The sequence below is a fragment of the Pezoporus occidentalis genome, unplaced genomic scaffold (assembly GCF_034315485.1).
Source record: "Pezoporus occidentalis ecotype Australia unplaced genomic scaffold, CSIRO_AGI_Poc_V1 ctg77, whole genome shotgun sequence".
NCBI classification, from domain to species: Eukaryota; Metazoa; Chordata; class Aves; order Psittaciformes; family Psittacidae; genus Pezoporus; species Pezoporus occidentalis.
The window spans coordinates 2,289,687-2,315,302 of NW_026916126.1; the positions used below are offsets into that span (position 1 = coordinate 2,289,687).

At 39.9% G+C, this 25,616-nt stretch overlaps 1 protein-coding gene across 1 annotated transcript in view; it reads left to right on the forward strand.

Moving 5' to 3' along the window:
* The window catches only part of ABCG1 (ATP binding cassette subfamily G member 1), a 50,027-nt gene extending 28,521 nt beyond the window's left edge, over positions 1–21,506 (forward strand). Inside the window, exons 3-15 of the mRNA XM_062602568.1 lie at positions 6,312–6,429; positions 6,818–6,950; positions 8,332–8,382; positions 10,190–10,335; positions 11,031–11,154; positions 12,063–12,177; positions 12,866–13,014; positions 13,188–13,289; positions 14,422–14,590; positions 14,777–14,877; positions 15,326–15,484; positions 16,872–16,990; positions 18,351–21,506. Coding sequence (XP_062458552.1) covers positions 6,312–6,429; positions 6,818–6,950; positions 8,332–8,382; positions 10,190–10,335; positions 11,031–11,154; positions 12,063–12,177; positions 12,866–13,014; positions 13,188–13,289; positions 14,422–14,590; positions 14,777–14,877; positions 15,326–15,484; positions 16,872–16,990; positions 18,351–18,579 — 1,715 coding nt within the window. The 3' untranslated portion in view covers positions 18,580–21,506. The remainder of the gene's footprint in view (positions 1–6,311; positions 6,430–6,817; positions 6,951–8,331; positions 8,383–10,189; positions 10,336–11,030; positions 11,155–12,062; positions 12,178–12,865; positions 13,015–13,187; positions 13,290–14,421; positions 14,591–14,776; positions 14,878–15,325; positions 15,485–16,871; positions 16,991–18,350) is intronic.
* Positions 21,507–25,616: the final 4,110 nt, after the last annotated feature.

A 25,616-nucleotide genomic window follows, 5' to 3' on the forward strand; every position in this document is an offset into this window, starting at 1 on the left:
TCTGGGGTTTAAGAAGGTTGTTACTCAGTGCAGGAGAGAAACAGAGGAAGTAAAGCATGAGGGGACCAAGAGAGACTCCATGGGACAGTGATCTGGTGTAGTTTTCTCCAGGAGCTTCACATTAATCTCTATGCTGCCACTCCCTGCTTGTGCCTGCCCCACGGGATTAAAACACTATTAGATGAAGCAGATTTGAGTAGTCTCTACTAGCAAGCATGTAGATGTTTTGCTATGATGGTGGCTTTTTCTCAGGAATAAGAACAGGGGCTGAGGTGTACAAAGTGAATAATAGATTGAGAAAGATCAGAGAAGAGGATTTTTTGTTGACATACTTAGATCTAGGTGTATGGAAAAGACTTTGCTGATGTAAAAATTATAAAGAAATACATTTCCTAGTCAATGTTGTATTACATCTACAAATGTTTCTAGTATAAATCTGGCCTTGGGCTGTTATCTGTGTGTGTGTGCGTGTGTGCGTGGTGTTTCTGGTCTTGTGCTTCTCTTTTTCTCAGTAGAGTTTCTGCCAGCATATCTCAGCTGTTTAGTTTTCTGATCTAAATCTAAAGAGTCTATAAATGAAATATCTGACAGATATGAGGGCCTTTTCTATGTCTGGATGGACTTCTGGAAGCTTTCTCTCATCTGTAAGTCACTAACTTTCCCTTTAATATGATATATGACTGGGTTCGCCTGTTTTTCCCTTTCTTGTGTTTTTGTGCAGTAGGTAATCCAAGCAAATGTCTTCAGCCGTCGAGCAGCAAAGTCATGAATTTGCTCGGAGCATTCTTCCATAATAGGAGGACTGCCTACTCCTGCCTCAAGGGGAAAGATGTGGATGTGACCTCTTGATTCCATTTTCCTTTATTCAGGTTTTGTGCTGGAGAATTCCCTTGACTTTGGCATAGTGTTTTTGATTGAAATGTGAAGAAAATGAGATGACAGTTCAGCCTATAAATTTTAGAATAGGAAAATTGAGTTTCTTTATTGGAACAGGGTCAGTACATAGGGCCGAGAAACTGCTGCAGTTTGTTATCATGATTTAATAAACAATTTGACTGACGGTGCTGTAAAAGAACAAATTTGTGTATTGAAATTTAGATTGTTGTTTAAAAATCATCTTGCTTGTTGAAGGTATCAAAGTAAGGCACATTAGTAACATAGTACTTGCCAGACGTGTCTTCTATATATCCAGCTGGATGTTTCTAATTGGGAATACATCAAACCCAATTTTAAAAGGCACCACAAAAAGATGCAGAAATACAGTCATCATATAATTTTTTTAAAAATAAAGAAATTGTGCACTTCTACCTGGATTCAGGTAGAGAGTGTGGAAAGAGTAGGCTATGATTTCTTCAGTTTTGACATACAAGTGTCAAATGTTGCTTATTTTTTGGCTTGGTTTTCAGTCATTTATAGTTTTGCCAAACTTGAGCTGTTTGAGATGGAATGTCCTATATTACCTTATTTTCTGTAGTAAAACCTTAGAGCAATTTCAGGCCAGCAGTTTTTTGGAGGGCACTGACAGATATTTCCTACCTTCAGAAGAGTTTGTGATAAAACAGTTCAGATGTATGGGGAAGGGCAAATCCTGCTCTAATTGCAGTGAGCAGGGAAAGCCTGCGGTGCTCACCTGGGACCAAAGATGGGTTCTTGCTGCCTATTGATGGATGCAGAATTAGGCTACAACACCTAGAAACTTCTAGCAGTCTGCATGATGTTTCTTTGAGTAACAGATGAGTATATTACTTTCAGTGAATTGCAAATGATTAAAGCATTTTAGTCAGAAACCTAGAGACAGTATTTACCTGAGGAGATTCACTGTAAGAGCAGGAGTGAGTTCTGGTTATGATTTTTTTTGGTCCTGATTCAGTCACATTCATAAACATGCACTCCTACCCTAAGTATGAGGAGGGGGTGGCTTACTTCTTTCCAGGTTAATCATAGTTATTGTGAGAATCGTAAAACCACATCTTCCCAGAAATCCTTGTAAAACCCATAAGGAAGCAGATAAAACCATCAACACGTTTCTCCCTTGCTGAATACGTTAGCAAAAACTTTGGTGACTTGAGCAACGACAACTCCCTTAGCATCTTCATCAAAGGCAAGAGGTCACCCTATCAGCTCATTAAAGAAGGGGCTGCTGTGGGCTTTGTGCTGCAGCCAGGCAGTGAGGGAAATCTACCTCTTGAATAGGGGTCTGTTCAGGCTAGTCATATATTTCTGGCTGTGAATCCGGTCTAATATCATAGTGCCTGGAGTTTGCTTTCCATGGGAAATTGTAACACGGGAAAACGAAACATATTTCACTTTTCAGGAGAAGCAGTTGAACTCCGGAATGTAATGTGAGGTGAAATTAAGACCAGAAAACTTTGCACCACTTGAATTTTCTGTTTCAGCTTTGATTTCTTACTTTTTGTATTCTATATTTAGTGGGTTGGACTGAGGAAAATGCTGAGTGCTGATTCTGGTTGGTGATGGTGTATTAATGTCCTATCGACAAATTTGTATTTCAAGTAGTTCATGAAAACTGGTATTCGGATTCTCTTACACCTCAGTCCCTAAATACATTTTTGAGGATGAGGTCGCTGTAACTCTGGGAGGGAATTCTGGAAAACTGAAAGCATCCAAGCTCTTTTGCGTTGTAATTTAAAACAGGTTTTTGAGAAGTTACTGAAAGTCATGATGCTAAACTTGGTCTTGATGTAAGTCCAGTCCAAAAGGATACAGCCACTGTGGTGCTCAAACTGAACGGCCTGTAATATGCATTTATCTTGGGGGGAGTGTGCTTTGAGGTTCAGCCTCTCATTAAACTCTGGGGTACCAAAACTTACTGCACAGATCATGTACTGGTGGCCTAAGGAAAATAAGGTAGGTCAGGTAAACTGGGATTGAAGGTAATCAGAAATTCCTAATATACAGCAGATGGCTATAAAACAGTCCCTATACTGTAAGAATACAGTCCCCTCTGAATGCATAATCTGTTTCTCGTGAAAGACATGTGGCTGATGTAGAAGTTTTAGGTCAACTGATTCAGTTAAAGATTAGCCTCGATATTCTGAAAGAGAAGGCTGTAGTTACTTATGGACTAATTCCTTATAAAGGATTATACTGGGCACTACACTACAGCTACAATGTCAAATCCTTTTGTCGGTTTGCTAAATTAACCTTTGTAATAAAAAGGCTTCTTACATGCTTCCAGTCAAAAGAAGAGATAGTTTTGAGTTTGTAGTAAGTTAAAATGCCAGTGATTGGGATCCTGATCTAAAATTCATAAGTGTTTTCTGTTTCTTCATAAATCATGTTCCTCTGCTGTTTTGCAAATGAGTTGGCTGAGATTTGTCCTTCTCTGATTTAACATTGTGTGTAGGATACTTAAAATTACACCAGAGGGGCAGAAACAAGTGCAGGCAATGAGGGGGAAGATACTGCAGTTAGAGGTAAACTGGTTATCATTTGTGAAATTATGTTTGGAAAAGTGACTTTAATGAATGTAATGTTAAATCTCATATGTAGTGAGAGGAAAGGCTTCAGTTTTAGGTAATGGTATGCGTGTTGATACATGTTTTCAGACAGTGAGGTGTATTTTAGGTTGTACTTCCCTCAGTGTTCATGGCAATATGCATTCTTTATGCTCCCCTATAAATTTGAGCAATATTTACTGTCCTGATAGTGAAACTCACCATGAGTTGACTATTACGAAACTGACAAGAAGTCTTTACCCTGGTGATCTGGGTCAGATTTCCATATAATAGAAATTGTAATGGAGTTGCCATGGGATACTATCATGTTGAACTGCTTTGCAGGGCAGACAGGGACCAGAGATGGACACCGGTGTCTGCTTTACCCTGTGCACTACATGTGGGACCTAGTGAAAGAAACCCTATCCCAGTGGAAGTTAATGACAGGCCAACCTGGCCAGCTTTTGACCAGTGTGAGAGTTTCCCAGCTGTACATAACTTGTTCATGTGGTGGGTGCATCATACAAATAATTGGTGGTACAGTCTAGTGTTTGTGTCCCTTACAAATTTAATAGGCTTGGGAGGTAGCTGGTTGTCATTACACTTAAGGGATAGTGTAAAGGACTTTGTCTCTGTAGGTCACATTTATCATAGAATCATAGAATGGTTTAGGTCGGAAGGGACCTTAAAGCTTATCCAGTTCCAGCCCCCTGCCATTGGCAGGGACACCTTCCACTGGTCTAGTTGCTCAAAGCCCCATCCAACCTGACCTTGAAAGGGATGGAGCAGCCACGAATTTTCTGGGCAACCTGTGCCAGTGTCTCACCACCCTGATAGTAAAGACCTTTTTCCCAGCATCTAATCCAGTTTCCCCCCTTTGTCAGCCTACGACCACACTTCTTTGTCCTGTCACCACATGCCCCTGTAAAATTTATTTAATAAATATTGTCATGTTTGAAAGGTCTCATCTCTTCCTTGCACTTTTCCTTCAGATGCTGGTTTGGGTGGTGACATTGGCATGAGGGATAAGTTCTCTTGGATTTCTCTCTTCAAAATAGCTGTTCCTTTTGATAGATCACCTTTGCTTTTGTTCCTAGGACTTGTGCCATTAACAGGCAGTGTGACTACACTGCTGTTTACATATCCCTAATATTGCATAGCTTCCAAACAAGTAGTTTTGTTCAGGTCCAGGACAGGATTTTAGAATGAAAAATTACTGTTTTTAAAAAAGGCACTTAAAAAACTGATTACTTTGAGAGATTTGGTCAGTCACATTTTCTAGGACATTTGCTGTGAAAATAATAGGATCAGATATTTCTAGACAGAGTTTTTGTGGCTGCTGCTTTGCCCCTGGGCTGGGGAATACTCAAGAATTATTTGCTGTGGATTTGGGAGGCTTCATGGCAGTATAACATTAATGGTTTTGGTGCAAAAGCTTGCTTACTGTGGCATTGAAAGAGTGAACTGAGACTAGAGAAAGAATAAAGAGTGCTAAGAGAGGATGAAAGGAAAGCAAGAAATTGTGGAGTTGGGAAGAAAGAGAAATCAAAAGAATATAATCCACCATTCATTTTCTAGGAGCTTGCAGACAATGTGATTTTTTTTTTTTTACAGCATTTCAATATCCAGATACAACCTATGCTAATGATAATTGCAGGACTGGGAGAGGTTTACATGTGGAATATAAATGCTGCCTGTGTATGCAAAATGGATTGCCAGATCACAGCACTGAGTTGAAATGAATCTTCTACTCTTCTTTTTGGTTTTAATATGAGATTGGTTTGTGACACCTTATTTAACTTACTTATTATTAAAAGTTTTAAATAAAAACACTGGTAATTAAAGTAAGCAAGCAAAAAAAAATAAAAGGGAAAGAGATCCTTAAGAATTTAGATGCCAGTCAGGGTTCTTTCCACCCTCCCCAGTGTGCTTATGCAATGGGAATCATACAGGACAAGATGAAAGCAATTAAGTCCAAATCTAGAATTCTCATTGGAGTCCAGTTTGCTTACACCTAGAGCAACAGGGAGTTTGGGGTTTAAATTAAGGTTTGTTGACAAAGGTAATTTAGTCAGGAATAAGGTGAGATATTTGGATTTGGTTATTCTGGAACAGCTTTGCCTGGGACATTATTATTGTGGCATGACCTTCTGAGGTGGATTAATCTAAATGAGAAAAAACCTTGCATGTTCTTAATCTGGAGTAAGTATTTCCCTAGGAATTATTTTTACAGAGTTATTGTGATCAGTCTCCCTGTCTAGACAAGCCTTTACAGTTCCTCTGGTAAGAGAGTCCTTATGGTCCATCTGTATGTCTCTTTTTGCTGTGTTTCTTGTCATACCTCTTTTAGCGGGGAATGAAGAAAAACATAGGGCTTTGCCTTTGAGATTGTGGCTATTACTTTCCAAGAAGTTGTTGTATTGATGAGAGGGCAGAATTTTGGCTTTGAAACTGCAGTGATTGGAGGGCAGTCTACTCCAAGGCTGTGGAGTTAATGTTACCTGTGAGGTTCTAGGTATTTTAATGGAAATGCCAACCTCCTAGTAAAATAGTCTGAGAAGACACTTTAAAATGGCAGCAAGGCTTCTTAGCCCTGTTAGAAAATTTTCTTAGAGTGAATCAAGAGTGTGTGATCCCTGAATCTTAATGTGATCCTTGTGTAGCAGGAGGAGGCTGCTGCTGCCACTCAGAATTTGGCTTTTGATAGTTATTGCAGTGTGTTGATCTTAGCATCAACCTCTCAGTAGGTATCTGCTAATGCCGGTTTGTCATCATTGTTTAGTGGAAATGAACTTTCATTGTTCCCCAAACATGATTGTGAAGGGTTCAGGAAACTTTTATTTCTTCTTTCAGGCTATAAGACCCTTTTGAAAGGAATTTCAGGGAAATTCAGCAGTGGAGAACTTGTTGCAATTATGGGTCCTTCAGGAGCTGGGAAGTCAACACTCATGAACATTCTGGCAGGATACAGGTCAGTAACAATGAAAATCCCAAATAAGATCAGCTAGCCTGATGGCTCCCTGGGGAAAACAGCAGAAGAAATCTTACCCCAGTGTATGGTGAAAACATGTATTTCACAGATTTTGAATGAGATTCTTACTGCTTATATCTTTTCTTTTTGTCCTGTTCTGGTCACTTTAGATATATCTGTTAACAGGTCTGATCCAATGATAAGAAGCAATTTAAAGTCCAAAACACACACAAAAACAATGTCCTTTCTAGCTGTGTAACAAATCTGACTCAATGTCTTACATTTGTGTTATTTTTTAAATCACATTTTATACACACTTGAAGCGAGGCCTGTAACAGCACAAGCGAAGGCAAGATTCACCCCTGTTTGTTTTCTTGGTTCCTTTCAGAGAGACAGGAATGAAAGGAGAAATTCTCATCAATGGACAGCCTCGTGACTTACGCTCTTTTCGCAAAGTCTCCTGCTACATCATGCAAGATGACATGCTCCTTCCTCATCTGACTGTCCAGGAAGCTATGATGGTGAGCTTTTTCATTCATTCAGGATGGAGAAAATGGAAAAATCTTTGTGTCCTGTGCCTATGTTCTTATGCCTGGTAATGGCACGAGCTGTTATCTCTGTCTAATCCCACTCAATGAAAGTGCTTGGACTTTGATGATGCCTTGAATTCCATTTAAGGCTCATCCTCCTAGGGGGGTTGTCTGAGCTTCCTTAGCTTTACCATTTTCAATTTGTGACCAGCAGTAGGATTTGAAAGATCTACAGCTCTACTCCTTCTAGAGAGTGGAACCTGAAATGCTGCACAGAATGAGGCTTTTTAGTGTGGTGGATGAGTATCCTTGTCTCTCTCTGTCTCCCCACCTTCTGTGTTCTGACTGCTATTTTGACTTGAGCATGGTCTCTCTGCTACTTCTACTCCTCTGGGCCTATTTTAAAATAAAGGTATTGTATAAAATCTCTCCTGGTTCTTCGCAGGAAGCCAACAGGAACAGAATAATCTCAAGATTTACAGGGAACATAAATTCTTCTTACTGCTTTTCATAGCATTAAGAAGTTTACTAATTGCTGGCTTGACCAAGCAGTCTAGAAATGCCTTTTGATCAGTTTGAGAGAATGAGGCAGTTTTTCTCAGAGGTTGTTACCAAAATAAGTCTAAGCTTGCTCATACTGTATGCTAGCATCAGCTCACAAGTTTTAAGGCCAGAAGAAATCACAGTAATTTTTATGTGGCTAATCTTCTGCAAAGGCTCTTCTCTGTGAGGAAATTTTTCTTCTCTTTTGTTTATGTGAACATTCTAGTCAGAATCCCATAGGACCACTTTTGTAGAATTGGTCCCAGATGATACTTGCTGTCTAAATTAATCAGTCAGGGCTCTGACAAAAAAAAAATTAGTTAACAGTTTTTTTGCTTCTAATAAGGGTTAATCATAATGTTTTGTGGAGCTGCCTCTTAGGATAGCCAATGACATCTTTTACAACATTATTTATTTCTGTACTCATTTGTTCACATACTGGAGAATGGCAGTTTGGTTATCCTTAGAATATGGATAGAGCACCAATAAACTGTGATTCTAGCATTGCCTGGGAAGTCAGTGGCTATGCAAAAGACATGACTCCCTCATCTTCCTCCCAAGCTCTTTGACTTGCAGAATGGCCTTTCTTTCTAATATGTTTTTTGTCAGATGCTTGAGTGGTTGCTTAAATCAGATTATACTCAGTTACCTAGTGCACAGGCATATGTAATTCTTGTAATTTGAACATTATAGTTCAACTTAAACTTTCTTGACTGGGTTGAAAGTTGTTTCAACAGTACGTTGGGATGTTGTGCCTGAGACATCTGCTTTAACTGGTTGCTGTGCTTCAGACCAGTTAAAAATCAAATTCCATTGTGTTGCATTGCAGGTATCTGCTCATCTGAAACTTCAAGAGAAGGATGAAGGCAGGAGAGAAATGGTATGTATAGTGTCCATCAAACAGAGCATTTCTGGGGATGTCAGAGAAGTCCATGAAGTGAGATCTGTAAAGCAGATATTTTTATCTAATATTGAATTGCAGTGGACTTGTAATGGTAGAATAAATCATAACCTCAAATATATTTATTTCCAAATTGGAACATTTGGCATTTCTTCAGTCTCAGAGACCCTTAAGAACCAGAAAGAGCTCCAGAGAGGGGAACTTAAAAGAATCAACGTATCTTTGGCAGTTTAAGATTGCTTCGATTCTCTCAAGTTTTACTGTTATTTTTTTCATAAGCTAACCACAGATTTTGTTTTTTTCTCATTGGAAAATACATTTGTCTAGAAACAGCTGTTAATTTTATTTGTACTTTGAAAGTCTTAATTCATTTACACTTTAGTAAGCTAGGCCAAGCAGGTCAATTCACTTGTCCACTCTGTTACTGTATTTACAAAGAACTCTTTGAGGAAAAATCTTTGCTGTATGCCTTTATTCAAAACATACGAGAAGGGCAGTCATTTTCTGGTTAGTGTTACTGGCCTGTGCTGGACTACATCATTCATTTTATTGTTGTAAATTGTAAAGTAAATGTTTACCATAGATAAATATTACGAATTTATGCACTTGTGCTGTCACCATTACAGATGCTTGTTTGAAATAGAGACAAGTGAAAAATCTTCCACTGAACCATAGTTTATGTTTCTAGTTGACCTAGCTAGTGCTGCTCATGTCCCATAGCATCTTTCCTAGAGATAAAGGGAAGGATGTCATTTGGATCCTCCCTCTGAGGACGAGGGTTAGTAGGGCTTGTTCTTTTTTTCACTCCCTATCACTGAAAGCTCCTAGAAATGAAAATCAGGACAAATGCAGGGTCAGGCCCTACTTGGTCTAATGATTTTTTTACCATGTCAGCCACCTTTTTTTGAAAACTCCCTCCATCCAAACAACATTACTTCAAAAAAATGACAGGCTCCTCTTCCCATACTTCAGTGAAGTGTTAAATATCTGGGCTTTCTTTCTACCTTTTAAGTGGTAGAGTGTTTAATTGCATGAGCAAGGTGGCTTGGATTTGCTCACTTTTATGTTCATGTTTTTACTGATGCCAAAGAGCTATTTTCCTCATATGGATCTACCAGGCCAGATCTACAATCATTGAAACCAGAAATTCATAGCAGCTGGGATTGTTCTTCTTTTGCTCCTGAGATCCTGGGACAAGCTGTGCCCTTCCTGGGGCTGTGCCTTGAGGAAATCCCAAACGTCTGAAAGCCTGTGTGATAACTGAACTGGCTCTGAGGAGAATGAAACACTTAAAATCAGTGTCTGCCTTTTAAAGAGTAGTCTGTGAAGAACAGATGGGATAAGAGCAAGTCATTGCTCCATAGAAGCCACTGTTTTTGTTACAAAGTTCTCCAGTCCCATGTACATAAGAGCCTAGAAGTTCTATTGAAAAAGCTTCTTGGTTTCACTATATAATAACTTCTCACAAGCTGCAGAGCTGTTTTGATATCTGTGCCATATCCAGGGGGTGATGCAGAAGAACTGATTTCCACTCATTTTCACAGCCAGAGTTTCCTTACTGAGACAGGTCGTATAGGGCAAACAAGTAGAATTTGGGTCAAAATAGTAAATGGTAGATTGTTAAGCCCCACTGAATCTAATAAATCCTACGTTAGATGGAAAAAGTCTTTGGTATATGGATTGTGAAACAAAGTCATGAGCTAGTTTACATACTCCATGAAAATCAGTAAAGAGGCTTTTCTTCTGTGTAACAAATTTAGATGATGCATTGTTGTGTTTCCTCTAGGTAAAGGAAATATTGACAGCCCTTGGTTTGCTGACATGTGCCAATACAAGGACTGGGAGTCTTTCTGGAGGCCAGAGAAAGCGTCTTGCCATTGCTTTGGAGCTGGTGAACAATCCTCCTGTCATGTTTTTTGATGAACCAACCAGGTACTTCATTGCCAAAAATTAAAGATAGGCAAATACTGCTTTATATGGTAGAACAGTGCTGCAGAAAGGTTATTGACCTCTTAAGTTCTTGGAAAAGGCTCATTTTATGTTGCCTGTAAGAACTGAGTGATGCCACAAGAAGTAATTTGATTTAGGTGCTTAGTGCCTTGGGTCACTGCTGTCACTGCCAGATCATGCAACAAATGATTTTTAAGGGAGACACAAACTGAAACAGGAAGGAAGAGAGAGGAAAATATTTTCAGATTGTGGCATGAAGTTTTCTTCTTTTTTTTCAAGAAAAGATAGCTTGAATATAAGCATTTTAAAGTGTGACTTAATAATGAATGTGGCATATTTAGAATCAAAGTCTGTGATCCCAGTCTGGAAAGGCTGGGAGAGCTATGAATACGTATCTGTTCATTAAAGTTGGGAGCATTTAAATCTGCAGTCCTAAAATGTAGAAGTCCCTTAAGGCAGCTTTGAGAATAGTCTATTTTTCATTCTCAGGCATGCTTCCAACTTAATTAAAAGACTGATGGAGAAATAAAAGCATAAGTTTGGCATATGATAAAATTAAACTGCTACAGAGAAAATCTATAAAAGGATAATAGTGAGAGGCAGAGGTAGCAAATATGTGCGCTAGCTTTGAATGGTGCCTGTGGACTTGTGGATAACAAACATTTCTTTTTATTCAGTGGCTTGGATAGCGCATCGTGTTTTCAGGTGGTCTCTCTGATGAAGGCTTTAGCTCAGGGTGGCAGGTCCATCATCTGCACGATTCACCAGCCCAGTGCTAAACTGTTCGAGTTGTTCGATCAGGTATTGTTTTCAGACTCTTTATGTGTGGTTTAGGTAGGTTGTATTTTCAAGGCTTCACTCTTCAGGTAAAATCATGGATAATTCTAGTCTGTGGTTCAAATCAAATCAAGAAGTTAAATAAGAGCAAAATATACTTTTTGATCATGTTTTTTTCTTCTTCTCTACCCATTTCCGTTATTTACATGTAACGTTTGTAAAGAATCTGTCTGGTACGTTTCTCAAATTATGATTATTACACTTGTAGTTTTTACCCCTTCACCCACAACTGCTCCTGGGCACAGGGATGCCAGTGGAGTAAATTAGAATAATTTAAGAGCAAGGGAGCTTTAGTGCCAGTGTCTGCAATGTTGCTGATACACATTCTCATCCTAGCTACACAGGTGTAAATTCAAAAGAGTTTATTCATGTGAGATAATAATAGTTGAAGTCAGTTGGAGATCTTTTCTCCGACCCAACAACAGGATGTGGACCACATGTGCTTAGGTTAAATTTATTGAAAGTCAATAGTGTGGCTAAAAGTAAGAATAATCAAGCTGTTTCCCATTGCTGTGCTGTTCCTTCCATTCTTGCATTCACCAGCCTGGTCTTCCAGCACAAAATATCCATAATGTGTTTCTTGCATATTTTCAGCATGTGTCTGTCTGCAATTAGTCTGTTTCTGTGTTAATGTGCTTTAAGTCCTGAAGGGAATGTTTGCAGAAGTCAAACCTTAAGCATGTAATTTCCCATTAGTTATAATTCTACGCAAAGGTAGAATTCCAAGTGGTGACAGATCTTCACAAGGTCTTCTTATCAGAGGGACAGGAAGAGGTCACTATGTTAATAGATTGCTGTCATACAGGTAGCAGGTTCAAATATTTGCATACTATTTCATGGGGTTTTATCTTTTTCTTTGCCTTGTTTTCCAGCTCTATGTTTTAAGTCAAGGCCAATGCATTTACCGTGGGAAAGTAGTAAACCTTGTCCCTTACTTGAGAGATTTGGGTCTGAATTGCCCAACCTACCACAATCCAGCAGATTTTGGTAAGGACAATTTGAATAGTATATATTTTGTATTTGATTCACACCTTCAGGGTAATAGGGTCCATGGTGTGTTTTATACTTTGGTACATATATACATATGTGTATATATGTGTGTATACATACATTCATGTATACATACATATATGTACCAAAATTCAAAATATTCAAAATCTTAGTTTTTTTCTAAGTAATTCGAATGCCATCTAGTGGCAAAGTTTAGTCAGTATTTCTCTCAAGTGCAGGGAACTAAAGATAAAATTCTTAGTAATTAATCTTAGTGGTTTCAAAGTGGCTCCAGTATTCTGGGTTTTTTTCTTCATCTTGAGCAATACCGCTGTAGTATTGTACAGCTAATAGCATTGTGAGGTTTTCTGACTGTTGTTTCTTAATTCCAAAGAATCAGTAAGGACCATAAGAATAGGCTTTTGTCATTTGCTGTTACCAAGACTGTCCCATGTTCACTGCCTTTCCCCTAAAATGGTTCATTTAACTTCCAGAATGAAAACTTGGAAGATTTATAGAAAGACACATTTACAATATGTGCTTATATGTATGAACTTGTGTGGCATTTTAGAGCCTGTTCTAGACAAAACTTTCTGTCAATGCTGCTGAATCATGGGGATCTAATAATGAGGCTTGTAACTAGTCAGTAGTGTAAATCAATAACTTGCTTTCTATTTTTTTGTAGTTATGGAAGTAGCATCTGGTGAATATGGAGACCAGAATGGCCGGCTGGTAAGGGCAGTACGGGAAAGGATATGTGACACAGACTACAAGAGAGATGTTGGTGGTGAGAATGAGTTGAATCCCTTCCTCTGGCACAGGCCTTCTGAAGAGGTATTTTATATACCACAACTAATGGGCATGGCTTGAAGCTGGGAGAGGGAGAGAGTTTAAATCCTTGATCGGTGGGGGGAGGCTTCTGGGCACACGTAACTGATAGGAGTAGGGTTTTGTGAATGAAAACTAAGCAAGATACTGCAAAGAAAGAAGTTTATGTATTTCTACAGGATTCCTCCTCCACAGAAGGCTGCCACAGCTTCTCTGCCAGCTGCCTAACCCAGTTCTGTATCCTCTTCAAAAGAACTTTTCTCACCATCATGAGGGATTCGGTAAGACTGCCTTTATAATATCTTTTGTATCCAGAAGGTCTGTTCAGTTGGTTTTGAGGTAGTATAATACACCTTAAAGGTCCTGTTCAACAGTCCATACATGAAGATCATCACAGAATTTCAAAGGAAAGAGACTCATCTTTCAGTCTTGCTTTTAACTGTACCATCTTCATTGTGAGCAACTGGTCAAAAATAAATTGACATGTGCCTGTGGGAGGGATTTTGTAATCCAAAGCGAACATACAGCTTCACATTCTCCACATGGTTCAATGAGCTGATGAGTCTCTGGTGCACTTGAAAAGCATATCTCATAGGTGTGCAAGCGCTGACCATGGATCATATGGTCCTATCCTCATCCCCATCAAGGGGAAATTGTAATTTATTTTCTGATGCAGACATTGAAGAACAGTGCTGGTTTTATTTTTTTTTTTTTTTTCTGTTCAACTGTAAAGGCTTGCAGTTGTTCCAAATGTTGTTTTGTTGGGTTTTTTTCCATACTTCTTGTAGGAATGCTGTATTGCAGAGAAGGCACAGAAGGATATTTTATGCCTGATTAAGTTAGTTTGGTCTAGATAAGCCTGAAATACCTTTTCTGCCTCTCTTCTCCTCTAGGAAGGTTATCTTTTAGTTAGAGAGAAAGCCTCCTCCTGATGAATGAGGGCCACTGGCTCCGTGACATTGTCAGGAAGGTTTCAGGTTGCATCATTTGCAGTTTCTGCCTGAGTTTACAGGAAGAAATTTTCTGAACTCTTAATACTGAGGTGTCTGATTGACACTGGGAAGCTCATTACAGTAAGTTTTCCTTAGTTGAAGCATAGTTTGCCAGAAGGAAATGAGTAGTGTGAATGCTCCATCTGTGGCGGTGTTCAGCGCCAGGTTGGACAGAGCCTTGGGCGACATGGTCTCTTGTGGGGTGTCCCTGCCTGTGGCAGGGGGGTTGGAACTTGATGATCTTAAAGTTGTTTCCAACCCTAACTGTTCTATGATTCTGTGATTCTGTAATTTCTGTATAAGCTCTTCTGGACGTAAATACTCCTTTTCTGCAGTCTGTATATCTGATTTCAGTCATATTACCATTGTTTTTTGAGTTTAGACTTTCTGATCAGGAATACTACTCTTCCCTTGCTCGTAGGTCCTGACGCACTTGCGTATCACCTCACACATTGGTATTGGGCTGCTCATCGGCTTGCTTTACTTAGGCATTGGCAATGAAGCTAAGAAAGTCCTCAGCAACTCTGGCTTCCTCTTTTTTTCCATGTTGTTTCTTATGTTTGCTGCGCTGATGCCAACTGTCCTTACATGTGAGTACCTGACCTCTCATATTTCATTACAGACCATTGAAACTATTGCTGGTCTGTCAAAGGCCTCAGAGTTCCAGTCCCACTATGGGACTGCAGCGGTCAGGGTTAGATAGGGATAAACTATGTTATTATGTGCAACAATATTGCATGCTGACGACCTAATTTACTAATTTGTGTTCTCTGTAGTTCCTCTTGAGATGGGAGTATTTCTTAGAGAGCATCTGAACTACTGGTACAGCCTGAAAGCCTACTATCTCGCCAAAACCATGGCTGATGTTCCTTTTCAGGTATATGCTCTACTCTTCAATAAAACAAGAACCATTGAAGTTCATGGCAAGTCGACTTGCCAAAAAGATTAGTACTGCTACTTTATTCATCTGAATGGTGGAGAAACTGTCCATATGTGTGTGCTGAAGCTTCAGGCCCAAATCAGAAGCACCCTCACAAAAACCTAGACCTGTCCCAATTATTTTAATAAACAGATTAGTATCTTCTTTTTTTGCAGAAGGGGAATTGGAGAGGGTTATAAGCAAATGGGATCTGTTTTCTATTGCCTAAGTAATACAATAGGTATCACAGTCTCTGGCAGATATATGTATTTTTCTCAGCCATTCCAGTCATGTAATGGAAAGGCTTAGAGATGTGGATTCATTAGAAATCCCCATGTTGTTATTAGTCATAGTAACAGCAAATATTTGGCTTTAATAGACTAACTCCAAGGGTATCTCCTTGCAGATCATGTTTCCTGTGGCTTACTGCAGTATTGTATACTGGATGACTTCACAGCCATCTGATGCACTCCGATTTGTCCTCTTCGCAGCCTTGGGAACCATGACATCCCTGGTGGCTCAGTCACTGGGTCTTCTCATAGGGGCAGCCTCTACATCCCTCCAGGTACTGATAGTGTTTTGTGGTTTCACAGGAACCCCGCTGTCTCCTAACACTGCTTGCTATGACTGCTGCTGTGTCCCCAAGACATTTGTTGAGAGATGACAGGCAAAAAGTTGTCTTGGTCTGGTACAGCTGCTTGATGCTTTCCACTGGCATCAGCTTAAACAGCATATATACGCACTGGATATGAGGCTCCTTTCCCCATTTGAGTGGGGCTGTGCCTGTCCCTCCTTGAGTAGGTTGTCATTCGCTATTCATCCCACACTGAGTAGGTCCTAGAACTGTGGGACTGGTGCATTTCTATGCATCTACAAAGTGGAGGTAAGCCATGAGAATCAGGAGCTTGGGAGAGGGTTCTTCCGTACACACACAAAAAGATTGCAGGAGGCAAGATAAGAAAAAGCTTGACCAAGATACTCAGTTTCTCCAGAAGGAGGGAGAGAAGCAGCTGTTGGTAGGACTGTCACACTGGAAGCTGGGCATGTAGCTTCATTCTGCTTCCTGGCAGCAGGTGTGCTGTGGTAACCATTCCACAGCAAAACTGTTTTGTAGTGCTTATAATAACAGGTGATGCTGACATTAACATACATTGATGCTATCATTGGTGCTGTTTCTGCAGCAGAATATTTGATTCCCTCTCTGTGCCACCCTGTGGAGACCACCATAGCCCTGTTGTGCAATCTGTGTGTTTCTGCTCTCCCCAGATACCTGTACCTTTGCCCTGGAGGGGATATAGAGAGGACAGGTTGGAGTTGGGTCAAGATCTATCTTCCCCACCAAAGCCACCCAGCTGGAGATGCTCCTTATCCTCTTCACAACATTTTAGGACCAACTGGTTGAAGCTACTGTTCATGTGGGGTTAATGAGGAGGGAGGTCTGTGTGTCCTCAGTGGGAAGTGATAAAGGATAATATTTAGAAAGAGGGGTCTCAAACCCAGAGGAGCAAGTGAGTCAGAGTGCCCATCTTACTCTGTAAACTTCTTGATGGGTTCAAGTCCTTCAAAGGACAGATCCCAGCACAGCAGCTTTGTCAACTAGTAAAGGGTTTAGGAAGACGAGAGTAACTCCTTTTTCTCCATTAACAGCATCTACCCTTCCCCTCACAAGAAATCTTGTCTACATAAATAAATAAGTCAGTAATTTCCTAGTATTTGGAACTGTGATAATTTTGGGAAGTTGCATTGTAAGGACTTGAATGGCTTCAGTCCCCACTGCTTAAAAAGTAAGTTTGCACTGCGTGTTTGGGTTTGGCACAGAACAGAGGATTTGCCATAATGAAAGACTGCTCTGTCAAAGGCTAGTTTCCTCACTGAAGGCCAGGACATCAGATGAAAGAGGAAGTTTTCTATGGCTGTCTGACAAGAGATTTGTCTGTTCCTTCTCTTCACAGGTGGCCACTTTTGTGGGCCCAGTTACTGCAATCCCGGTGCTTCTGTTCTCTGGGTTTTTTGTTAGCTTTGATACCATCCCAACATACCTCCAATGGATGTCCTACATTTCCTATGTCAGGTACTGCTAGGGAGGCCATTAACCTCCCATCTGGAAATGCTGTATGTTTACCTTTGCTTGCTTGGTTGGTTATTTTGGGTAGCAAAAAGACGTATGTTCACAGCACATTCTTTTAGAGTATAAATTCACATGTGATGTATGACACATTTTCTCACTGCATTTTATGTTGTATATGACATGAAATAAATAGGAGCATTTAGTATTTGTAGCCAAAATTATTGGCTATAAGCCCATGTCAGTCTCCTTGAATTCAGTGAGATTGCACAGCATGCAGATCTGCCTAGATTCTGCAGTAGTGGATATCTGAAATAATAGGGACAGTATGCCGAACTGAGAATTTGATGCCAGCATCTTATATTGAAAGACAATATTGTGTCATAGGTAGACTTGTGGGATAAAGACCTGTGGTAGCACTACCACAAGAGGTGTGGGATTTGTGTCATCTCTAATCTAAACTAGTGTTTTAAGAACCATAGGCACCTTATATCCCATCTGTGTCAGTCTTTGTTGCAGTCTGAGACAGCTATCTTTAGATAGGATGATTGCCATGAGGAAACCTCTGGAGGCTGGCATGGAAGGTTAGTTTAGACAAGACACTTAAATATTTATAGCTGAAACTAGGTGAGGAGAATTTTCTCATCCTCCTTCACCCTGCCCAAGCTGCACTATTACTGAGAAAGCCCAAGCTAAAGTAATCTCTCATTTAGCAAGTGAGGTCTTATACAAGGACCTACAAGAGATAATGAGACCCTGAATTAGTAGCTAGACTTCAAGATGAGGCCGTAAGCCTTTGTCCAGCCCATGTGGGGTCTCCTGAAGCCCTCTCTTCACTCTGCTCACAAACTCAAATGGTAAGTGCAGCCCGTGCCAGGGGACATGTGGAAACTGTGCATTGTTAGTGAAACTATAGAGCATGGAAGGAAAGAGAAGCAGCATTCTAGACTGATGCCTGTTTGAATATGTTTCTGACTTCAAACCATAATTGTGTTCCTGGTTTTGCTTATTTAAGAGGAAAATGAATTAATTATGTCACTTTTAAAAGGGGAATTTCTGAATAAGAGCTGAAATTAGTCTGCCCTCTGTTTTAACATTTTCTTTGGAGAAATTGCATTATATACTAGCTGGAAGCAGTTAAAGGCAAAACTCCTGTCCTTTTTCAATCTTACATAAAATACCAGTGACGTGATTCGCTTGATTGTAACAGGGGTAGAACTTGCCCTGAGACACATGTCAGAGCAATACTGAACTACTCAGTAATTCAGTGTTTCAGCCGAGCTCTCATAGGGATTTTATTGCTGGTGGAGTACCTCTAAACAGATCATCAGGACTTTTCCTTGTAATCCATCTTTCTTCTTTCTAGATACGGGTTTGAAGGAGTTATTCTCTCCATCTATGGACTGGATCGAGAAGACCTGCATTGTGATAAAGATGAAACTTGCCATTTTCAAAAATCAGAGGCCATTCTGAGAGAACTGGATGTAGAAAATGCCAAACTTTACCTGGATTTCATTGTTCTTGGAATTTTCTTCTTCTCTCTGCGCCTAATTGCCTATTTTGTTCTCAGATACAAAATCCGAGCAGAGAGGTAAAGGAAAACCAGCTAAAACAATGCAGTAGGAAGATCTTTAGACATGCAATAGAGGGCACTTGACATTGTCTCACTGTGGCAGGCCAGTCTCCAGTGCCCAGCTAGATGCTGTTATGACCTAGCCCATAGAGAACCACAATGGGATAGTGGACATACAGTGTTAAGCCAATCAGTCCAGTTGGGTTGGGTCATGTTTTCATTACACTTTCTAGCTTTAACTAGGAAGAAGAAATAGAAGGGAATTTTACACCACAGAATATCAAAACCGAGGCAGTGTAACTGTAACAAAAAATCTGCCTGCAGGAACTTTCCTTATGAAAACCAATTTTGGGTTAAGGTCGCTAAGATACTTGTCCTGGTAGCCAGAAGAGTATAATGTCGTCTATAGTTGACAAGGTAATGAGATGCTAAATGGGAAATGCAAAGAAAATAGGATTCTCTCATCTTTTTAAATTCAGAGTTTCATCTTTGCAGTTTTCTATGTATTATTTTGCAATTCTTTTCCACAGAATTACCCCTTCTGGTCAAAAGTCTCCAAATCTATTAATTAATAAGTTAAAGATACCTTTTTAATATGGGCACTTTTTTTTAAAAAACAAACCTCAAGCGATTCAAGTCATCATTTTTGTTTCTGTCTAAATTTAGGATTCTGGTGCTTTACCTGTTGAGCTGGTCTCATATCTGAAAACTGTAAAGATGGGAGGAAAAGGCAGATTCAGAGTCTGCACTAAACCTGTGGCCTGTGTTTGGAAGCATCAGTAGATAGCACAGGCAGTCAGACATATTCAAGCTGTTGCTGAATGAATGAAGAAAACGTTCTTTTGCAGTGTCTTTTAAATCAATATTTGTGATATTTAAAATATTAACTCTGCTCACAATCTGTTTGATCTACCTCCTGTGAATGAAAAATATCAAAGCTCTCCAAGGCTCGTTTTTTCTTAAATTGTGAAAGCAGAATCTATCCCTGAAGCCTGAGAGCTTGTTAAAGCCTGATGGAGCTCAAGAGCTATCCACAGCTCAAAGCTTGGGGTATTGTGTTAAAACACTTGTGACTGCCTCACCTGGCAGTGTTTATTATATCTGCAACACATTACACTTAGAACTCTCCTCAAAATACACAAATGATCTTGTAATACTACAAGTCGAATTATGCCAAGCAGTTTTGTTCTCATCCTGAAGTCTACATGTGCGACGTGGCAATTAGTAGTTAATATATCTAAACACCAATGAAACCATTAAAAGAAACATGCATTTGTTTTGCATGTTTCACCATTGTAAACTAGGCAGGGGGAATTCTGGTTCCAAGTTGATGTGACTCATCACTGATTTTCATGGTTTGGATTTTCAACCCAAAATGAAATTATGGAGAGCCCATACTCATGTGGGACACCTTGGCCAACTTCTGTGTAAATTCCACTACCTTCTGCTCTTACTGTGTGTTCACCTTAGTGTCACAGACCTCTGAGTCAGACATTCTGTAAATGTGTATCAGGATGCTGATGTCTTCTAGTTTGGAAGCAGCTCAATGTCAGCAGAACATTCATCAGCTCGTGGCAGTAAAGTAGATCTTGTGCATCTGCTGGCCACCACACACAGTCACAATCCACAGACTGTTTTTGAAGACTCCATAGCTACGTGTTTAGTAGTAAACTAAATAGTGCCAGGGCCAGCCCTGTTAGTCCTCAGACAACTGGGACTAACAGGAATGGTCCCTGTACTATGCTAACTCCTAAATAGAGCCCAAACATAGCTGGAAAAGCTCTGGCTGTGCTGGGCTGCAGCTCTGTCATTTAGCAGTGAAGACAACTGTTTCCCAGTTTTTCTGGCGTGTGCCCGGGCTCTGTTTAATTTGCCAGTACAGACACAGGGCATGTGTATCGGTTAAACTCAGGACATTTGAATTTAAGCCTGTGTTCTGGAAGATTTTAAGGCAAGTCACGTGTTCTGGGAAGGTTAGCTGAACTTTCCCTGAAATTGAGATTCACCTGTGAAAGCAAAGTCAGCTTTTACTGTAGGAGGAAACAGAAAAATCCTCACACAACCTCTTTGCATAGTTTTGTTGCTTTTTTTCACAAAAAGCTTTTATGCAGTTCTGCAGCTTTTCCGAGCATAACCACAAGCAGATGTGGACCTATGTGGCTGTCAGGTATGAGAAATTAAGAATTTGGTTATTCTAAATAATACTTGTAACTATGAAGTGCTTCTAAATAAGGCACAAGCTGAAATCCCTTGGCACAGCATGCCTTGATTATTTCAAGACTCTCAAAATATTTGTTAATGTTACAGACAGTTCAAATGCTGATTGCAAGCAGGCAAAAGACTACATTTGCCATAGTACTTGTGTTGCATACTGCTGGTCAAGCTGTAGGCTAGCTGAATGTGAAAGAGTTTGATGTCCAGTGCATTAAATACCTTCAGGGTTCATGTTTTGTGTTTACCAAATACAGCATTGAAAATCCATTGCAGTGTATTAAATGAAGTAACTCTGCTCACATTTTCCCATCCAGACCAGTTTAGCTGTATGAGTTCCTCTGATACTATCTTATTATCTGTGCCTATTCCTCTGTAGACTTTACCTTGTAGATTTTACCTCTCAAGTCTGCAATATGTCCTCCTGTACTATAACTTTGTATTGTATTGCGGTAGCAAAAGGTCTGGTCCTCCATGGGTGTTCCTAAGAAAATACATGCTCTGGAATATTTTTATCACTCCCTTATTTGTTAGATAGCCTTTTTCCCATCCATCTACTGGTAGCATTTAGCTGAAAGTTACTGTTCTAAGGAACACTTACAGACTCTAGTATCCTAATAAATAAATAAATGAATTTTCTTGAAAGACAGTGCTACACATAGATGAGATAATAATTCTTCCCCTCCTTAGCTCTGAAATCAGTGATAACTCTTTTCTCACTACTGTGGAACAGAAGTGTTTAAAGTCCATCCCAATTATGCTTTTACACTTCATAGATTTTTAGCTTAGTCTCAGCTTGGCTTTTTTCTGTTTATGTGGAAATAAATTCTAGCAGGCTGCTATAAAACACATTCCTAGGTTAATGGACTAAGCATGCATGTGCTGTAATGTTCAGCAATCACATTGTGAAGCTCTGGAGGCTTCATGTGGAAGAATAATGAGGTCACCAAGATTCTAAAGACTTCAAATCCTCAGTTTATATAGCCATATATTAATAGCCATAAACTGATTTAAATCAATGCCATTGCTACTATTTGAACCAGTCACAATCTGGTTAAGATTTATTTAAGAGGCTAAAGGTTTTTAAAGGTCTCTTGAAAACTGAATGTACGATTTCTGTTGGGATTGCAGGAAGACATCAGTGTTCTGTAGGCCTCCTTGTGTTATTTCAACTTACTTTTGACATGTTGCTTTGGTTACTGTTTGCATCAGCTAATATTTTAGGTGCTTTGAAATGTATTTTTGTCGGTTTTCTTCACAGAAACCTGCATATAATCTGAAAAACACTGAAAGTTTTTCAAAAGTATTTAAATCATTGTTTAACATTAAATAAAAGATTTGGAAAACAGGTTCTACTCACTTAAGAAATTGAGAAAATTTCATCTTTACAGATCAAAGGGAGTAACAGAAGATTATCTGGTGCTAAAATCCTGTTTACTTCTTAGTATCTGATGCCCAAGATATCTTTTTTTTCATTAAAAGAGAGGAATAAAGATGCACACGTAATAGGGAGGGCTGGTTATATGAGTGGGAGGTAAGAAACACTTGAGTCCAACTACCGGATGTACTGGTCTCTGTACTCTGAGGGTGGTGAGGCACTGGAACAGGTTGCCCAGAGAAGCTGTAGCTGCCCCATCCATGACAGTGTTTAAAGCCAGGTTGGATGGAGCTTTAGGCAACCTGGTCTAGTGGAAGGTGTCCCTGCCCATAGCAGAGGGGTTGGAACTAGATGAGCTTTAAAGTCCCTTCCAACCCAAACCATTCTGTGATTCTATGATGTATCAGGTGACTGGCATTTAAATCTACTCTTTTGTATTAAAGTCTATGTTGTCAACAGAAGCAAATGTTTCATTAAACATTTGTTTCTGGAAAGAAGTGTAGTACATGCAGACTTGTACCACCCCAGTGATCCTTACAGAGGAGGCCCTGTCCTATTTATTCAACACTATATAGATGTTTGTGGCCCTGGTGGGATCCTTTGAAGGTCTGTTCCAACAAAGTGCCTAATGTTAATAACTTCTCACATCTGTATTGTCTCATGTGAATCAAAGGAACAACTAATGTCTTTAAAGTCTAGGCTTAAGTGCTTTGCTGACTGAGGGTCCAGGTTAAAGCTGTGAAGAGAAAGCTTCTGCTTCTTGAGGGCTACTCCTTCAACTTACCAGATGTCTCCTGGAAATACACCGCATCAGAGAGGAAAACAGTCCAGGAGGTTCCTAGAGTGTGCAGAAGATGATAACATACTGACAAGAGTGGTGAGTGAGACAGCAAGGGAAGGCAGCCCACTGGACCTGCTGTTTGCAAACAGAAAAGGACTTGTGTGTGATGTGGTGGCTGGAGGCCATCTTGGCCATAGTAATCGCTATATGATAGAGGTTTTGATTCTTAGAGAAGTAAGGAGGGATTCAGCAGAAACTGCTACCTTGGATTTTTGGAGGGTAGACTTTGGCCTGTTGAGGAGCCTGGTTGATGGAGTCCCTTGGGAGGCAGTCTTGAAGGGCAAAGCAGACCAGGAAGGCTGGACATGCTTCAATAAGGAAATCTTGAAGGCCATCCCCATCTGCCAAGAGACAAGCCAGTGGGGAAGAAGACCTGCTTGTCTAAACAGAGAGATTTAGCTAGAACTCAGGACAAAAAAATTGAGTTTATGACCTTTGGAAGAAGGGGCAGCCAACTCAGGGGAACTACAAGGATGTCACGAGGAAAGGAAAACTTGTTAAATCTGGCCTTGCCTTGTGGATACGAGAGCATAGTTAACAGGTAGATGAGTTTCTTGAAGTTAACCTTGTTTCTGTAGCCCTGTTGTAGGTTAGAAAAGGTCTGGACTTCACCCTGAGCTCTCGAGTGTTAGGATTGTTGTTTGCTTTAACATTCACACAGGGCAGCAAAGATCCCTGCTAAAGGCAGGAATATTAGAAAACATCGAGGATGGCTGTGGCAGTAGCTAGCCTTAGGCTCCGCTAGAGCAGGTTGACTGGGGCCTGTATTTCTGCAGAGGGGATCTGAGTGGTAGCTGCAGAAACACTGTCCTACGTAGTTTTTTTCTTTCAGAAAATGATCTCATGCATGCCCGTTTTCCTACCAGATCAGGCTGATAGGGTGCAATTGCTCAGGAATTTCTTTCCTTTAGTTCCCTGTGGAAAGCCATTTATGAAGTATGACAATTTGAAAAGCTGCTGGGAATGAGAAGTAGGCAGAAAATGACACCGTGTCATGTCCTCCCTAACAGTCTATAACAGGCTGAGCATTGCTGTGCCCATGACACTGCCACACAGCACTAATGAGTCATAGATTAAGTGCTGAGTGTCACTGAGGTTGATCATGAGCTCTGCTGTTTGTGGACAGGGACAGCAGCATTTTCAGGGATCAGCTGCTACTGTCCTGTTCTTAAATGCCTGTTTTCACAATACAAAAAGAGGTTGTTGTAATGAATCCCACTGAGTGGTTTTTAAAACCCCAGATATCATTCTGCATATTACATACCCAAAACTTGCAGGTTGAGCCTGCAGGCATAACAAGTTTCCTTTTAATTCTGTGTGTTTGTTAGTGTGTTTCTGTATGGATTTCATGTGGAGTTTGTGAAGGAGAAATGGTACTGCAGAGCACGGAATCTAGCGTCAGTGCTTTTATTGTTTTGGAATCTTATAATGAACCATAACTTCATGCAGTTGTCAACCGCAGAACCTTCCTGTAAGAGATCTAGATTTCTGTGGAGACCTGTTGCCAGCACAGTAAAACAAAAGGTGACCAGTCAAAATCCGTGTCCTTTGGCACAAGAAATCCCCATGACTCAGCCTGCCAGCCTGCATTCTGGCAGCCTTGTTCATGCCTTTGAGATACATCACGATATTGTCAACCCATTTTCTTTCTGGGTCCTCTATGCAGCTCAGGCCATTCTTACCAATTGCTTGTGTCCTTATTGCTAGATATTCATTGTTGCTGTCCACGTGGGGTGTCAAAATTGGCTGCTTGGGAACTGTGCGAGGTAGTTAGAGGTGGAGGCGTAACTTCTAGGCTTCTTTGAGCTACTGAATGCATAATGTGCTGGATCTATGGGTGTGCTTTACTCTTCGAAGAAGAAGAAAATCTAGAATGTCTTTTTAAGCAGATTGCAAGGCAACATGGAAGTCTTGGCTTTTAAGGTTGATGGGGTTGTTTTACTTCTGTGGCATCTGTAATGGTTTGGGGGTTTTTTGACCCCATTGTAGCTTATTTTAGTAGCCCACTTAGAGTAATCATTACACAGACTCCTTTCTATTACTTCCAAGAACCAGCTTTCCTGTGATAATTGTACCAAACTTCACAAATGTGAGTCAGTTGTGAGCAATTAAAAAAAATGGGAAAAAATGCTCTTAAATTATGGTAATAGTAAATTAAATTTAAGGAAAATATTGCATTGATAAATCTAAAAAGAAGACAAGTCCTGCAGTGTAGCCAAGCCTTTACCTGTGTCAGTAAAGATTTGTGAAATACCTTATCTGAGTCATTTGACTTTGTTGTGAGATACTGCCCTTGAATCTGTCATTGAATTATTTAACATCTGTTCTTCTGTTTTTAAAGCAAGAGTCAATGCAAGGCATCATTTTAAATCAGCGTGCTAAAGTGTGCATATTCTGTATATCTAATATGTCATTGTTGTCTCTTGTTTCTGTAATGCATTTGCATTACTATGAATCAATTTTATTATGCTTCTTTAGAGACTTGCTGCCTGCACGCTGTGATATATTTGCACTGTTGTAGATATATATATACATATATATAATTATATTATCTAAACCATGTCTTTTTCAGGTTGCTTGTTACCTTTGTAGTTTATGCTTACTGGTACAGTTGACCTGAGTAAACATG